This window comes from Idiotropiscis lumnitzeri, chromosome 4 (assembly GCF_059441095.1).
Source record: "Idiotropiscis lumnitzeri isolate Australia: NSW breed Sydney's pygmy pipehorse chromosome 4, RoL_Ilum_1.0, whole genome shotgun sequence".
Lineage (NCBI taxonomy): Eukaryota > Metazoa > Chordata > Actinopteri > Syngnathiformes > Syngnathidae > Idiotropiscis > Idiotropiscis lumnitzeri.
Genome location: NC_142394.1, coordinates 11,424,913 through 11,443,315, shown reverse-complemented (window position 1 = coordinate 11,443,315; position 18,403 = coordinate 11,424,913). Strand labels below are relative to the sequence as shown.

At 38.7% G+C, this 18,403-nt stretch overlaps 1 protein-coding gene across 3 annotated transcripts in view; it reads right to left on the bottom strand.

Moving 5' to 3' along the window:
* Nucleotides 1-18,403, bottom strand: part of dock2 (dedicator of cytokinesis 2) — a 152,888-nt gene that overhangs the window by 6,689 nt on the left and 127,796 nt on the right. For all 3 annotated transcript variants that reach the window (XM_088292468.1, XM_088292469.1, XM_088292470.1), the window contains 18 exons: nt 13,919-14,017; nt 13,748-13,842; nt 13,468-13,546; nt 13,270-13,370; nt 12,965-13,023; nt 11,683-11,831; nt 11,334-11,419; nt 10,588-10,744; nt 7,692-7,732; nt 5,099-5,189; nt 3,915-4,022; nt 3,435-3,524; nt 2,949-3,053; nt 2,434-2,575; nt 1,484-1,565; nt 1,302-1,386; nt 834-920; nt 524-700 (listed from right to left, as the gene is read on the bottom strand). In XM_088292468.1, coding sequence (XP_088148594.1) covers nt 524-700; nt 834-920; nt 1,302-1,386; nt 1,484-1,565; nt 2,434-2,575; nt 2,949-3,053; nt 3,435-3,524; nt 3,915-4,022; nt 5,099-5,189; nt 7,692-7,732; nt 10,588-10,744; nt 11,334-11,419; nt 11,683-11,831; nt 12,965-13,023; nt 13,270-13,370; nt 13,468-13,546; nt 13,748-13,842; nt 13,919-14,017 — 1,833 coding nt within the window. The remainder of the gene's footprint in view (nt 1-523; nt 701-833; nt 921-1,301; nt 1,387-1,483; nt 1,566-2,433; nt 2,576-2,948; nt 3,054-3,434; nt 3,525-3,914; nt 4,023-5,098; nt 5,190-7,691; nt 7,733-10,587; nt 10,745-11,333; nt 11,420-11,682; nt 11,832-12,964; nt 13,024-13,269; nt 13,371-13,467; nt 13,547-13,747; nt 13,843-13,918; nt 14,018-18,403) is intronic.

Below are 18,403 nucleotides of genomic sequence, written 5' to 3'. Positions count from 1 at the left end.
CATTTAGACTTCTCATAGCCCCTGTCGATAACGTAGACGCTATGTTGAATTAATGGAAAGAACAATGTATTTTAAATCATCAGTAAATGTTTTTCCTGATGACAAGAAACTACTAACTCATTAAAAGCGACACATGGAAATGAACTTTTTAATTGCTTGTATACAGATAGTGGGTCTCTGGAGCGCCTGCCTTCCCATTAAGTGTGAAATTAAACAACCAAGTAAATACTTTTGTTATCTGCCTTTTCCTGAAAATTTGACCATGAGCGAGCCAATCAGATGTTCACTGTTACATAAAAGTAAGGCTAATTTACATAATTCTGGACACTCTCAAACCGTTTCTCCACTTATAATCGGACAGCTAAGCTACTAGATCTCGATCTGCCATTAGCAAGCCACCACCACAGCCCGGCACCGGTGGTTATTAATTAGTGGGGACTTTATGGATGCGCTAATCATTTGCAACCTAGATGCGTGTTCCCTTTGACACTTACCTCAGCGGCACAAAGGATAATTTAATCACCTTTTCATATTTGGCAAAGCCGCCCATGACTGCCGGGTCCACGATACCATTGAGCAGCATGGAGAGAGGGTTGATGGGAAGACCCAAGTCTGCCTGGTACTGGTTGATCATGGCCAGAATCTTCTCATTGGTGGACTCCATGGTTTCAATGGCATTCTCCAACGGAGACAAGGTCGTCTGAAGATGGAGTGAGCCAATCAGAGAGGGATGGAAGAGGTAAAAGACACCAATAACAAAAGGGAGTGGAGCATAAGGAGAGAATGTAGGCTTTTGTAGAATAAAAGGAAACAAAAAATATACGCATCCTTACATGTTTCATGTCAGTCGCCTCGAACCAGCGCAGGATACCCGGCAACTTGTACACAGTGGTGAAGGTTGTACGCTCAATCCACATAGACTTTAAGAGAAGAGCAATTATATGTGATTTGTAAAGCCAGGCAGTGTAACGACAAAAATCACATACAACAACAGTGGCAGTTATACTTGTATTATGAAATGCGATCAAACCTAAGGAAAAATAAAAATACAGAAAAAAAACAAAAACCTGCAGCTGTAAAGATCAGCTGAGCTTTGACTGACAGTAATGAACAGATATTAATTTTAAACAGAGGTGTCAAATCCAGGTCCAAAATTTAAAAGTCCAGTTTCCACTTTCGCTTTAGCCACAAGTGGTTCTAATCTACCGTGATGTAAACAACCTCCCGGCACCAAACTTGTTGGCATTTCATACTGTTGATAATAATATTCACTACTTTATGGCAAGAAAAAGTATGCTCACAGCAAACTCATTGTTTGGGTCCACTGGTCCTTTCCTCACAGGCCTGGAATATTGAAAACGCTGCACGTAGTTGGACTTGTAGAAGCTAGAAGGAGTCAAACAAAGGTCAGTGTCATTGAAATTCCAAACTCTTATACAGTGTAGGCTCAGTGCACACTTTCCCCTCTTCAAACAGCACTGACTTGATGATCTGGTCCGGGACTGGTTTGTTCTTCAGGCGAGGAGGAATTTCCAGAACAGGCTGGACCGTGAAACACTGGATATCTGTTTCAAATCACTAAGGATTTAAACACTACGTAAAAAGATGCGAATTATAGGACAACTACGAAAGGCCAATGCCATCTGCTGTGTTAGTATTAGTTGAGACTGGAAAAACAGAACATTAACCGCTTTCTTTTGTGTCACATGACACATCCACATACTTACGCATATGGTTGCTGTTGAGTGGAAGAGTCATGCAAGCCCAAATATGGCGAACTTTTAACTTTAAATTGATACTAGTGCCTGTGTGCCCCCATGTCATTTGTTAATTTTACTCTTACGAATCAAAAATAAAAATAGCCTGAAAGCAAATGATCAAACTCTATTGGGGACTTGAACTGTCTGAGAATTGTCATAAAACCTCGCCGCTCCCCCGATCTGTGGTAGCAGCATTATGTCTCCTCAAAATTCTATTTTTTTAAGACGATAATAAGTGAAAAGTTAGATCAGATAAAAATAGCTGTCGTGCTTCAGTGCAAAAGCAAGCCCGCCAAATGGCTCATAGACAATTTTCAATACTGAGAGCATAAAAAGGATTTTTGTCTGATTGTGGGTTAAGAAGAGTGCAGACTTTGATGGCTTCGCCGACGACCATCAGAATCAACAAGACTGTAATAAAGTAGCCATTTAACATGAACTTGGTGTGGTATTGTGTTGATGCCCAATGGTATATGATAGTCACGTTGGGTATCAAAAACAATTGAATTCAATGATATAGTATTTGAGAACTAAAGCAAGACTTTTTTTTTGGGCGGGTATCCTGAAAAATAGTGAATTCTGCCCCACAGCAACCAAGTAAAACAGGTGCATTGCATTAATGATCAATATGCCAAATATTTATGTACATTCATTTATTTTGCTGTGAGGATACACTGGAGGGAAGAGTTCCTGATTTCATCTCCAGGCATGGTGGTGGTATTGAGGCGCACGGCACTGGGGAATTGACTCATCAGTTGGTTTTGGAAGTCCTCTCTCCGTTCATACTCCTTACCTCGGTGAATGAACACCTTGTTCTGTTGAATAATAAACTGCTGTTAAAAAATGTTATAACTTGTATTTTCTCCGTTTTTTGTCCATCTTAATTGGTCTCTTTAGCTTTTTCAGGCTTTTTACATTTTACCTTTCTCCCGTAAAAGCTGTAATAGATTTTTTTCATATTCCCTGGCACAACAGATTAACCATCTATTAAAAATTAGAATTATAAAAAGATAAGTACTCCCAGGCACCATTTCCTACTTTCTAAAGCTCCTCAGTGTATGATAGAGTATATTTTATAGTCCAATCTGTGTAAAATATTGAGCTGGTGCATTGACCTGGAACACTTGACAATTTTTTTTACTGCACAATAGAAGGTGATCAATGTGATTTCACAACATGAACACACACCCTGAGGAATGGAGGGTAGCCTTGCCCATAGTAGCCCACTGCAAAGTAGTCCGGTTTGGGCCTCAGGATCTTCATAATGTTCTCGTAGAACTTTGCTTGTTTCTCCTAAAGAAAGACAAAGATGAATGCCTTCCTCATTGCATCCACGCACCGAGGTTGCATGGGAAGGAATTCCCCACCTCTCCCACCCGCTTTTATCTGCTCACAAAGCTGCACTCAGCAGAATACAAGGAATTACGTGAAAATAAAGTGCAAACCTTCTAAGGTCATTTCTACAACCAAATAAATTCTACATTCGCTGAGAGAGCAACTGCAGGACTCATATAAGGTACAAATAAGTGTAGTCACACCAATAGAGGAAATATCATATGAGTACTTGCCTGAGGGGAAATTACATTTTGGCATGAAGGGCATTAAATGAAAAATGATGGTTAGAGGGATATGAAATTGGTCAGTAACTACATTTGACTTTGAAAGAAAAGTTACCAGTCTCTTGCTGAGAAGCTCGTAGTCAAAGATCTCATTCTCATACTGATCAGCAAGTTCCTTGCACAGAGTGATGGCCTCTTCCCACATCTAATCACACATACGCAGACACACACATAGGGCAGAAGAAATAAAAAAAGACAGCAGTGTCCTTCATTACACCATCTGCTGACAAACAGCCACCAGCTGGCCTCAGGTCATGCATTTTATGGAAATCTCTGTGAAAAATGAAGGGACTCAATCACTGTTTGAGAGAACATAAAGGACTCAGTGGAGTCAGAAAATGAAAGTGTCACTAACACATGAAAAAGTAACTATAAAATGCCTCATCTTTATATTGCTGCTGGTGTTTTGTATTAACGTTTAACAAAATCCAGACCACTTTCCCACCTATTGATTTGAAGAGATGGAAGAATATTAATGAACATAGCCACTTTAAAGAAACTACAGCTTGCAGATGTGGTACAAGATAATGCAGACCTTGCCCATGTCAAAGTAGTCGATGATGGTGTCAGAGAGCGTTTCTTTGAGCTGCCGTTGGGTTTGGGAGCCACGGAATTCAAAGTGGCTACACAAGTCATCTGACCACTAGAAAGGGAAAGTCAACAGAGAGGGAAGGACATCATCTATATTAAAAGGATTGCGAATGTAGTTTAGAGTATAGAAAAAAAAAAACATATATATATATATATATATATATATATATATTATTAATATTAATATATTTTATTAATATTAATAATATATATATATATATATATATATATATATATATATATCACATCACATCTCCACATTTGCAGCCATATCAGGAGCAATCAGCTCTAAGCAAACCTTAACACGGAGCATGAAGTGGAACAAACAATTGTGATTCCAAAGCCCATTCAATGCGTGATTGATGGAAAAAGATAAGAAATAGTTTGGAAAGTTAAATACATGTACAAATGAAAAACTACAAAAAAACATGCACGTTAAAATGGTTAATATGTCTCATGCAGCTGCTGAATGTAACTAATAAAGTAACTTGCAATGGAACTCTGTTATTTTCAAGATAAAGAGATCAGTTAAGTGACCTGGTACGTTCTAAAATAGTAATCAGTAATCTGTAATCAAATTACTCTTTCAAGGTAATTGCGGTAACATTGGTCGCAAGGTGCTAACCCCCCCCCAAAAAATAGATGGTGGGCCGCAAATGGCCCCCAACCACTGCATTTAGGCATGCATTGTGTTTCAAATGATGAATAACATACAAAAGAAATGAGAAATAATTTGAAGTCATAAAATTCACTCAAAAAACAAGTAGAAGAAAACACACTCGTCTACCGCCTGAATATCCAACACACTTGCTGTCTTGCTTGCATGACTGGGACTTGGCATCTGTACATTCCTCTCAGCAAGCCCATAAGTCCTCAAAATAACGCACAAGATGGCATACGCTTGTGTGTGTTTATTGCGTGCGTGCGTGCATTCACTGCATCCATCACCATAGCGATGAAGCCTAATGGCCATGTCGTGCCATAAACTGACCTAGAGCCAGGGCGACTATATAACACACGTTTATCCTCGCCTGTATAACGGACTCACTCACATGTGATTAGAGAGCAAGACCGTCTATAAATGTCACTGACTCAATTCCACTTTATGTGCTCACGAGTCTGAGCTACCTTGAGCAGGCGTGAGTGCAGCAGCAGTGTGTACGCCGCCTCTGTGTAGTTTTCACCCTCCAGGTGAAGGTCCCGCAACTTGTAAAGATACCTGAGGTGAACACACACAAACATCAACACACACACACGAAGAGCACACGAAAAGAGGTCAAGTGAAACTCGCATGTGAGTCATGTATCATTCCACTAGATGACACTGTTGGACAACCTGACATATTCATCATATGTCTGACATTCTCACCAATTTCTGGTTACCAACCAATTGCACTTCTTTAACTACACATGTACGGACAGTCCAATAAAAGAGATTAAAAAAATAAATCTGACTTTATAAACAAACAACTCTGATTCCAGTGAAGTTGGGATGTTGATGTAAAAAAAAATGTAAAAATTTGCAACTCATGTAGTTCTTGGTCTTTGACTTGTACGTATAGTACTTTTCAACCTACTAAGGCACTAAAAGGGCTTCACCCATCTGTATTTCATTAAAAACACCACAAACACTAGATATTTAATGTTCAAACTAAAAAAACATTATTGTTAATCGTAACTTAGAATTTCATGGCCGTAGCACGTTCCAAAAAAGATGGGACAGGGTCATGTTTACCACTGTGTGACATCACCTTTTCGTCTAACAACAATCAATAAATGTTTAGGAACCGAGGGCACTAATGGTTGTAGCTTTGTTGGTGGAATTGTTACCCATTGTTGCTCGTTGTATAGGTTCAGCTGTGAAACAGTCCGGCGTCTCCTTTGCTGTATTCTCTTCATAACGCGCCACACAATTTCAATGGGAGACAGGTCTGGACTGCAGGCAGGCAAGTCGAGCACGACTCGTCTCTTACAAAGCCACGTTGTTGTCACACTTGCTAAATGTGGTTGGGCATTTTCTTTCTGGAATAAGTTGTGTCCATGAAAAAAAAAAGCCATTGTTATATGGCAACATATGTTTCTCCAAAACTTGTATCTACCTTTCAGCATTAATGGTGCCTTCAGAGATGTGGAAGTTACTCATGCCATTGGCCCTAACACAGCGCCGTGCCGTCACAGATGCTGGCTTTTGAACGTTGTGTCCATAATAATCAGGATGCTTCTTTTCCTTTTTGGCCCAGAGGATACAACTTCCACAATTTCCAAAAACAATTTGAAACATGGACTGATCAGACCATAGAACACTTTTCCACTTTGTATCAGTCCATCTTAGATGAGTTTGCACCCAGAGAAGTGGGCGGCATTTTCGGGTGTTGTTGATAAATAGTCTTGTTCAGCATAAACAACCCAAACATTTTCTGTGTTTCTTTACTAGTCTCAACATGGCATTCTGATTAATATTGCATTTGTGGAATATGAGTTTAAAGTTGCGCTTCCGGCTGCAGTGCTGAGCTGTATTTACTGCCATTGGCTTTCTGAAGTGTTCCTGAGCCCATGTGATAGTATCCTTGACACATTGATGGTTTTTGATGCAGTGCTGCCTAAGGAATCAAAGCTCACGTGCATTTAATGTTGGTTTTAAGCCTTGCCACTTTCATGCAGTGATTCTTTTTTTCCAGATTCTCTGAACCTTTTGCTGATATTACGGACCGTAAATGATGAAATCCTTAAAATCCTGAACGACGAACCTTGTTCTGAGACTGTTCGACTGTTTTGCTGCGCAGTTGTTCACCAAGAGGTGAACCTCCCCCCATCTTTTCTTGTGAATGACTGAGCAATTAAGGGAATCTTATTTTTTACCCAACCATCACACCCACCAGCTCCCAACTAGCCTGTTCACCTGTAATGAGCATTCTTCAACATTCTCAGTCATTTTACTACCTGTCAAAACTTTTTTGGAACATGTTACAGCCATAAAATTCTAAGTTATAAATTATTTGCTAAAAAAAAAATAAAGTTTATAAAGTTTAAGTTTAATGCTTGAACATTAAATATGTTGTCTTCTGTATTTGTTTTTACTTACATTCATCTCAACTTCAATGGAATTGGGGTTGTATTTTAATGGTTTTTATTAGGTTTATTACACAAATGGTAATTTAATTGAATTAGGGTAACAAAAAAAAAAAAAACTTTTAGCATTTTAAAGGTAAGAGTTTTGCTCCTGCCCTAATTTGGTGCAGGTATACCGAGTGTAAACTATACAACAATCTATCCATCCATCCATTTTTCAAACCGCTTATCCTTACTAGTTACAAATAAAATCCCATAAAATCTAAATACCATCGCTTTCATTTAATAGAAAGCAGCCTAACCAGATGGTATACAATGATGCAGATGATCCACTGGGGAGATGGTGTCACATTCACATACACACGCTGATTGGGTCGACAGCATAAATGGGCAGCAGATATGCACAATGAGACCTGACAAAATGCATAATCTCCTCTTGCGCTATGAGCCAGTCTTCCACTTCCCACCCATCAGGCCTTTCTTTCTCATACTGTTCTTCCTCAGTCAGACCAAGTGCTGATCCAGTGGATTGTGACATTAATTCAGCGGGACACGTATAATCCCTTGTGAGATTATGGAGCATCACACACACACATATGCACACACACACAAAAACTCAAACGCACAATATGTCAGATGCAGCATGGAAATACCTGATATACATTCCTTCACGGTTGATGTCCTTGTAAAAGTTCTGCAAATGCAAAACAATAATGGTCAATCATGATGAGCAGTACATAATTGTATAGATTATTATAAGCAGTATTCAGTGTGGGAATGGAATTTGCACATGTTCTTATATTGGTCTATATGTGTTTGGCATAACCATTTGATGTGTAACAAACTCTCGAGTTATTAATGTTCAATGGGTTCAAGAGAAAGCAGTAGAGGAGTAGTGATGCAACCCTTTAGCAATGTGAACCATCAGACACAGTAATTCAAAATGTAGAAACACCAGCCACTTCATGACAGGATCTGCTTGATTGAATTTACAAATGTGTCATATGGTGGTCATTTGTAGTGATGCAGAAATGGACAGGTGGTCATACTGAAAGGGCCACGCATAATGCTGATTAATTTATTGAAATATTAGAAAAACCTGTATGTTGTGCTGTTGAGCTATACCATTGCAAAATACAACCATAATAAACATATTATGAGATCATATGCACAGGAACAACCATCATCTTTAGTCCTCAGTTTTTTTTTCTAAATATTTTATTTATTGTATTTGTGCCAACACTGGCTGCCTTTTATGTTAAATTTATTTTTGTTCAATGTGGCTGTTCTTGGGTTTGAAAGCATCACCTTGACTCCTACAAAAAAACATCTTGTGGCTAAATAGTTCAATCTCTGTCTTGTCGGATCATCAACACTTTGTTCAAAAGGCAAATGGCTTGTTAGTATGGCTTGGCCGTGTCAATATAAAATACATTCTAGAACATTCAGCAAAACATATTCAAAGATTGAGGTGAAGGAATGCTTCTGTCTTATTAAACAAATTAGATCAAATTCAAACTTCTGCACCAATTCTTGTTGATAAATTGTGTCAGGCGATAAAAGTGATACACGTCTCCATGTTGAGATATCAGGAACTTTTAAGAAAAAAAAACAAACAAAAGAAAACAGACACTGAGATCACAACAAAACTATGAAATCTGCTAAATATCAGCAACGGTGTCTGCGGACTGGTGGCTTTGAATCCATTTTATCTCCTGTGTTATTAAACTTTTTTTTTAATCCTTCAGTAAAGGAGGACTATTTAATGCACCTCTGGATTTGAATCTCATTAGATTCTGCAGGTGTATCCAATAACAAGTGAGTGTAAACACACAAGTGAGTGTAAACACACAGTCACAGAGGGGCAAAAGCTACTCTACTGTGAGTTTTTCCACTATTTTCTCTTCCTGGCAAAGGTCAGACACACCATCGATGCGGAATAGTATTAGTGTGCTGGTATCCCGCTGGAGAATTCCCATCTACACGAAGGTCATGAGCAACATGGTACCTCATAGCCAAGTGAGTCAATCTCTCATTACGTGATGATACACTAAAGTGGCAGTGGTTAACATCTAACTGGCACTACTGTGACATCTGCAGGTGAGTAACCGTGGAGATAACAAGCCCACTAGCCTAATATAGGAATTTGTTTTAGCTGTGTGTGTGACTTTGTGGTCATGTTCGTTTGCAACTGCATTTGCATGCCGTAGGAGAATGCGACTCGGTGTGTACTTTGGAAATTAAATCAGCCCGAGGGGGGCAGATAAAAAAAAAAAAAATAAAATCTGTAAAAGGGATGAGTAAATGAACAAAGGGAATGGCTAACAGACTGCAACAGTACATAATGCTACCTTCTGCAAACAACATCAATTTTGCTGGCAAAAATGGAGTGCACTTTCTGAATATTAAAAATGGGAAAAAAAATATGAAAAGAAAAGTAATACACAAAGCGAGTAGAGGGCACCAAGTTATGACCAGGACAACTGCTATAGTCATAATATATGTACGCAAACAAAACAGGGATGTCCAAACTTTGGAAAGAGGGGCCCACTTTATCAAAAAAACAAAAAAACAAAAAACACTTCACTATACAGAATGTCAACTAGGTATGCTAAGCAGTCAAGAGTATTTAAAGGGGGGAAAAGTTTTTATCTCAGTTACTGTAGGTGTTGTTGGTGACCTAAAAAGGACCAAACAACAAGCCGACGTAGTTGGAAAAAAAAAAAAAAAAAAAAAAAAGATAACGTATTGTCCAGATTATAAAACGGTACTTTTTCCCTTGATTTTGAACCATGCGGCTAATACAACGTCGCAGCTTTTCTGTGGATTTTTATTTCACCGGTAGGGGCACTCTATAGTTCAGAAAATATGCTAAATAAATCTTGATTTTTTTTTTTTCTCTTGGGGCTTTTCTGTTTTAATTAGCAAAGTTGTTTTGTGTTAAAAGGCACTGTTTGAACAATCTGTTTATGTACCGTTATGTGCCTTCACACTACAAAATCATTCTGTACATGCAGTAAAGAACACATTTTTTTCAATATAGAAAACTGTGGCTTATAGCCTGGAGTGGCTTTTATTTATTTATTTATTTTTTTTGTGGTTGTTGTTTTAAACTGCGGCTCATATACAGGCGCGCTGTATAGTCCGGAAAATAAGGTAACTTTAGACTTTGATTTTTAATTTGACGGTATTTACATCGAAATGCTTCCCACTAAGGGAAAGTAACGGGCCAGATTAACAATCATGACTAAAACTACTAGGTTTCAAATTCTTTACAGTCAATACAGCCTGAAGTTGCATAGATATGGGATAGGAAAGCATGCACAAATGGCTTTTTTGATGGGTTTTGGACAACCCTGCTATAGAATATACTATATTACACTTTACTGTAAATTATGGCATGCCTATGGTTTGAAACAACTTTGATGACATTCTGGGCACAGACACACTTTTGTCGTACCAAAGTTGTACCAAACTGTGAAATTTTTGAGGACTACTGCACCTGGCTGCAACAACCCCACCAGCAAACATTTGAAAAAAGGGACTTACGAGGAGGTTTACTGTGCAGCTCATGCGATTGTTGCGGCTGTCATCCCTCATCACAGTGCGATAGTCGAGCAGACGGATGAGGAGTCCCTTCACCAAGGCAACAAAGTGCTGTACTTGAGGCTTTAAAGTGGGCTTCTCTGCAGCACAGTCCAACAGTCTGGCAAGAGAGTCGCCAAAACTTAAAATTATGTAGTCAACAATATTTTCATTTTTTCTAGATGGCCGTGGGGCCACAGAACATGCACGTAAAGTATTAGACTACTCACTAACCGTTTGGATCTTTTCTACGGTGAAACGGTGACACCCGAGAGATACAATACATTTTTTCAAATGAAAAAAAAAAAAAACACGTGGGAAAAAGTATTCGGACCTTTACATTGCACCAATAGGAAATGAAGATTGAAGAATATGGGAGGAGTTGCTGCAGAAGAAAATTTGCAATGTTACAGACCTTTAATGTTATTAATACTAATAGTGTATAATTTGGGCACACAGGGACAAGACAAAAAAATGTATAAAAAAATACAGAAGCAACAACAATGTACATATAAAAACAAACACCGTCAATTATGTCCAAATTCCGTAAGGTCTTCCACAAACTTTCCCCAAAAAGTGGGAAGCATACAACTGGATAAATGTCGTAAAAGTAAGAAACCAACCGCAGAGTGTTTATTTAATGGATTAAGAGGTGAATAACAATACTTTTTTCCACATTTTTTTTCTCATGCAGCTGTTGTTAGGCTTACATGGTTTCCAGGAGTTGCATGTATCGCTCATCTCCTCCTCCACCTTCCACCTCGTGGTCCAACTTGAGAATGATCTCATTCTCAAACTGCAGAAGATGAGGGTTGAATGGGTGAAGCAAGACAAAGGGATGATTAAAAATCAAGACAGGAGGAGGAGGAGGAGTAGATAGGGGAATTAATTATGCAAGTAGAATGAAGGTGTCTGTTTTACTTTTTATGTGCAGTGTCTAAGAAAATCTATGGTACGGTGAAGTGCATGTATGTGTCCATGAACCCAAAGTCATTTGTACACGTGTCACTTTTTATATGCATGTGATTAAAGGCACGTTGGTGTGCAATGTGCATGCACCTTGTTGAAATTCCCAGAGTGTTCATGTTCACAAGTGATCATGTCAAAGAAAATAGGTATGGTAGCCCTCCTCAATTCCTCCTCTGGGATCAAAGTCATCTCCAGGATAGGACCCACCATGCCAGGTATGAAACAGATCTTATGGCTGCCTGCGGGAAGTGAAAAGGAGCACCAGTAAAGTCAATTCTCAACCCAGCTGGATGGATGTACAATGTTAATAAACATAATGATTACTTTTGGGACCTCCTACAGTCATAACATTTTAAGACGTTCTCTTTAAGCTTCATCTCATACTGTGCTAGGGACATACTTTTTGAAGCTAGATAGCACTCTGTTGATAGCACAGAATGTGGTGTTATTTTTAGCTGACAAACTCAAAATGGTGACAGATTGAAAATGCGAGCTCTCCTTCTTCCATTACCGTCTATGCCGTGTGACATGGACGGGTGAGCCGTCAGCATGCTGAAAATGCAAGATGACAGACGAGAATCTGAAATTCAAGACTCTCACAATGCCTCGATATGTGTCAGATTGTGTGTTCAATAATGTAGTTATTGCGTTTCGTGAGTACCATGGTTAGGTCCTGCCCTTTTTTATGATGATACAATGTTTTTACTCAGATTTGAATGGATTTCGGACCAAAAATCTCGAGATTCTCAATATGTTTAAGATTAAACATAGCCTTCATTTACAAGACATTTTCTCCAGACAGACAGGCAGACACACACAGCAGATACATGCTCGGTTAACTAAAGACTAAAAAATATCCGTAGGTGTGAATGAAAGTATGAAAGGTTGGTTGTATGTGTGTGCCTGTGATCATGTAGAGACCAATCCAGGTTGTCTTCTGCTTTCCCCCCCAAAGTCAGCTGAGATCAGTTCCAATGACATTAAGGAGGGCAAGCGCAAGAGAAAATGCTTGGATGGATGGTGGTATGATATGATATTTGGTATGACAGGACACAATAATTGCATTGTTTGGTATGATATGTTACTTTTGTGTAACACAATGCATAATATATAGTAATGAGTTACAGTTTGGCATGATATTCTATCTGAAATGCTTCCATACAATCTCGGATATACCGCCTGGCTTGATCTGAAAAGGACAGTATGGTAGTCTACTACTATACTGTATGATTTGATTACATTTATGTCAATGTATTGTTTGATGAGATAATGCAATTGTACTGCAAACTATGATCCGGTATTTTCCTGGTTGATGATGATGATGCCATGTACAGTATATGCTGTAACTGAATAATGTGTAGAACTTTCTTACCCAGTTTGAACCAAATGTCGCGAATTGCAAAGCCAATGAGTCGTCTCATATCTCCATATCTGAAATAAAGAGCCAGTCAACCGTTCCAATCCCCAAACTCATTTTCCACCATTAAAAAATAAGAACATCCCGCTGGGAAAAGTAACGCTGCAGTAATCTGCCTTAACATGAACCTAATTGAATTATCTATCCACACGCTGTCCAAATCGGGTGTGGGAGCATAAACAGTGATGCAGATCCTCAAATAGATGTGTTTCATTAGAGCAACGGGAGAAGGTGTGTGAGTGATGTGGCCTTTCTCTCACTTGGCGAGAATCTTGTTTCTCTTTGTTGGCGAGAAATGTTGCAGCTGCAGAGACTCCTGAGTAATGAATGCAACCGCCAAGTGGAAGTAGTTATTCCACAACTACACAGGGGAAAAAAGAGGACATACGATTTACATTGACGTAAAAAGCTGCATCGACAAATCCAGAATTGACTGATGTTTGCACAGCTATACTCACCTGTACTTCAAAATCATCATTGTTGAGAAACTTTTTATTCATTGTGTCAGCATAAGTATTGATGGCTCTCAGGAACACCCTAAATCACAACAAATATTGCCATGCATGCAGCATAATGAATCAACACGAGCTTGTCTGTCTCTAGGATTAATCACTCCATAAAAGAAGTAGCTTTAAGACCTGCTGTAGCCAGTAGCCTTTTAACTGCTGAACTACTGCTTGCCATTTGAATCCTTTGGAAATATTAACAATAAAAGCCTGCTCACAGTAGCATGCATACCTGTTCTGCACCATGATCATAGCCATCCAGTCAGAGGGGTACACATGCTTCCCGATCAGGTCTTTAAAAAGTAAGAAGGACTCCATCAGAAAGTCCTGGGAAAAAGAGAACATGCTTTCTTATTGAAAATGTGCTCAGTTATCAGATGTGTGTACATGAATGGACACTTACCACTAGATCTGAGGTTTTAGCGAAGGTTTCTATGTATGTAGAGTAATGACGGTCATCCATCTGACTGAGGATGGCTGTCATACAGGCCACCACCCGGGACTTTTCAGATCATTTTTATGTGGAGGGGACAAGGAGAGAGAGAGCTGTGGTTACCTATCAGTGGTGTGCAGCTGCTCCTCAAAAGAGTGCTACACATCAATGAGACAAATCGTGTCATTTTTGTTTGTTTTTTTACAATATTTTTCTCGAGAGTATCCAAACGTCAGTGTCATCTATTTCAGCTTTCAGGAAGAATTTAGAGATCTTGCCACTCTGAGGCTATCTTCATATTGCAGCTCAATTAAAAAAGATTTTTTATATGTAACACATCAGATTTTTTAATGCAGTATGAACATTCCAATTATGATTTTTTTTTTCGATATATGACCTGGACCTCTTTCGTATTGTATGTATAAATCAGATATGCACGTAATGTGTCTGCCTTATGAATGCTCATCTGCACACACCTAACCGATAAGCCATAAAATGCCCAGTATGCTTTTCCGCAAGCAGGGGAGAGTGCTCGAGAGACCATTGACATCCTCCGTCAATCTGCAAAATTGCTTTGAGTAACAGTTGTTGTCTTTACATTTGACTTTAATTTAATCCCACTTGAAACATGAACCATAAAGTCGACATTTGTGGTTATAGAAGAAAAACAGCTAGACAGATTTATTATTCATATATTACGCGTCAATGTCATTTTTAGTTTTTGTCTTCTTTAAATGAGGAGCTCGAGAAGCGTTGCCTCATGTGCCCCAAAAAAAATCCTACCTCCATCTGCCTCAATACTGTGGCAATACAAGATGATGAAATTAGTCCTTACACGCAGGACCATATTTACGTCCATAAACCCTGCACCATGTGACAAAGTTTATTTGGTGCTTTGTGCGCATGCGTGTCACATCATGGATGCACTGCACCCACATTAGAAGTCATATTTGTGTAACTTGCGAGTCATCTTATTTAATTTTACCAGGTATGAGCCATCATTCTGACAATTTCTGACGTTAGCAAAAATTTGAGTTAAGCACACTTGGTGGGGAACTTCACACAAATGAGTAGTTTGGCATGATGCACGAACTGTTTAATTCTTTACATTTTGTTTAATTAAATTTCCTTTGAAAAAAAACATTTATACAACTTAAATTTAGTTGAAAGAATATTTTGCAATGGTTCAAGTTACTGAAAGATAGTCTTGCTTCTGTAATTGCAAAGAAAGGTGGCTCGACAAACTATTGACTTAGAGGGGTGCAAATAAATACACAATTGCAGACCACATTTTGCAGATTTGCCTAAAATTTTGAAAACACTGCATCATTTCTGTTATATTTCACAAATATTACCTCCGACAACAAACCTATGTAGGGATTGAAGTACAAATTGATTCATTGAAAAACTTTTCCACAAACTCAGTCTACACCGAGGAGGACCTTCACAAGGGCACAAAGACAGAATAACAGAACAAGGCAAAAAAGAACCTGCAAGGAACTGGGGCAACACAAACATCCACGGATATGAATGCAAAAACAGTTTGATGACAATGAGTATGTGTATGGCAACCGGCTACACACCACAATACATTTTTGTCGCATTTTAATGTGGAGCGCTGACAAAACACTGACAACGTTGCTAGTGACATTACTTTACTGCTCAGTTTATATTCGGAAAACCTTTAACGAAAAAAAAAGCACAACAAATGGGTCAGTAGACCAGAGAGGGCAATACGAAGACTTTGACCGCTATGATGCTTATCGTTCATGAAAGTTCTGCTCTTGAGAAAAGTGCTTCTGTCTCCGTAGTTATTGCCTAATGTGAGAGTTCCTGACATTCCTTATTGCGCAGAAGTGGTCATGCTAGAGGTCTGCATTCGTCTTTTCACTTGGAAGGTTAAGTGAGACATTACTGATTCTGCGCTACAAAATGAAGAGAAATGGGAGTGGATATAGCAATAACTTACAGCTGAACAGAAGGGAAATGCACGTAATGAACTCTGTTGAAGTATTTTGCCCTCACAAAGATAAGATTAAATGCTTTCCGGCGGCTGTAGTTTTCAGAGGTGCATTACGGCATTGCATCATACTGAGAGGTGTTTCAGATCTTCACAACCCAGTGAGAGAGAAATAAGATTACCACCAAAATATCAAATTGATTACTTAATACATGACTATGGGTGGCTTTCAAAATAAATGCTGCGTGGACCCGCATACAAACATGCACTGAAGCACACAAACCAGTCAGCTGGAGTGCAGCTGGTCACATGACCTGTTGCCCCACTTTGGTTTACAGTAATTAGTCTTCAACAGTATAAGGACCTACACTAAGTCTGTACATATCCCCAATTTTATTAAACATCAAACACACCTGTGCACGCCTGGGTGGAGAATGTGTACATTACTGCGTTATATCATCAACACGGAATATATTATGAAGTGTTTGTGTACGCGTGTGTGCGTGTGCGGGGGTGTGTGTGTGAGTGTGTGGTCTTACGCAACAGTGAGGAGATTAGTGACAAAACAGGACACAGATGCTAGGGAGCTGGCGAGTCCTGGGATTTGCCCTCTCCCTCCTCCTCTTCACTCTTTTAATTTCCCTCACTTTTCCTCCTCACTTATCACTCGCGTACATAATGCATCAATATCTATTATTGCCCACCTGTATCCAAAAGGCACCAGAGAATTAACCTGCCAAATGATGTCATTAAAATATTTAAGATATTGCCAAAGCCGCAAGTGATGTGATTAAATAAAAAGATGATTTAATTACTTAGCCTGTTCAGTGTTTGGAAAAATATCAAATACATCTCTTTTTCTCTTTAAAACAGACTTAATTTATGTCAACAGCGCCGAACCCTGTCATTACTGATAAGCGCCACCCATGAGATGCCCAGCGGTGGGGAAACGCTTATATAAGAATGATGCAATTAAATATGATTAATTATGATCATTAAGTTTTAATTGAGAAAAAGCAGAGACCTACATTTGTCAGCTGATATTTTTGGAAGGTAAGTGTTGATTGGATGCAACAGATGCACACAAAAATCCTGTTAGAAATAGGCTTAAAAAATTTAACAAAATGATCCATCAAAAGCGCTGATCTTCATTCTGACTTTTGGTGAAAGCCAAGGAAATCCTGGACTGGTCGTATAGACAAACAACCATACAAATTTTAGAATGTTCAGTGTACCCATCATGTTTAGACCAGTCCAATAGATGAAGTTCCGCGATAGATGGACCATATCAATAACTTTTTTCATATAGTTCATATAGCGTGTTAGGGTGTTAAATATATGTCTTTGGACGGTTGGAATAAACCTTGGTGTAATTGCTGACAAATACATATTTATCAAGCAAACTTAAATGGCAAATAACTCAAAGCATATTGACTAATAACTACCATTAAAATGAGTAAAAGTTTCGCAAACAAACTGTCACAGTTTTGCTTGGCTGAAAAGGTTGGTGGTAGTTCATGTCTGGAATGAATTCATTGAGAATATTATTTCTATGGGGAAAAAATGTCTTATAAATGAAAGCAACTTGGTCAGCCAACGTTACGGAACAAATTGTGCTGGCTTTACTGTAAAGCCACGTCAGCAGATAACGCTTTACCTAACTCCACAGAGCATTCATCGCATTTTTTTTAATTTGCTTTTCATGTCCATCTCTGTCCTCTGACGGTCCTTATAGTGGACACGTCACCCACCAAGTTGTCAATACGCAGCTCTCATTTGTGATTTCTCATTGTTACAATTACAGTGACACGTTACTCTATGGCTGTCATTATGCACATTACTATATCTTTTACAATAGCCTGATTAAAGTTACTTTTATAAGAATAAATGTGTAACTTTGTGACGAATAAAGTATGCAAAACGTGCAACTGTAAACTTCTATCCTTCCTCAGGGAAGACAACAGCAAATAATTTCCACTTGGCTGCGGATGTTAGTAACGTGAGGCACGTGTCCTTGATGACCACACCAAATTCTACCATGGTCTGGTACGTGCATAATTTGCACAAGCAACAAAACTTTGAAATAAAAATATTATCCTCATCTGGCACAATTAAAAATCTACTTTTAATAAAGTATTGGCCCAACTTGTTGTCATTTTATGTTAAGCAGAGTTGTCAGCATATGCTGAAAGTAACCGATAGTCATTTGTAATCCTTTTTTTTTTTTTTTTTTTAATCAAGTGAGAAAGTTTCTAAGTTACTTTTTGGTGCCAACACTGCTAGAAGCCAGCAGCTTTTCTTGGTAATACTCGCAGAGGACTGGACAAATTTAACATACACTTACTGTAAAGTGCTTGGCTGTCACCTGGGAGGTGATGTACGCTTGCGGAGGGTTTAAAAGAAAGATGGATTGTCGAAGGTGTAATTGGAGTTGTTGTGATCACGCGTGTGCCATCTGTTCATGAGAAAATCATTATGTCCTCAAGATGCCACTT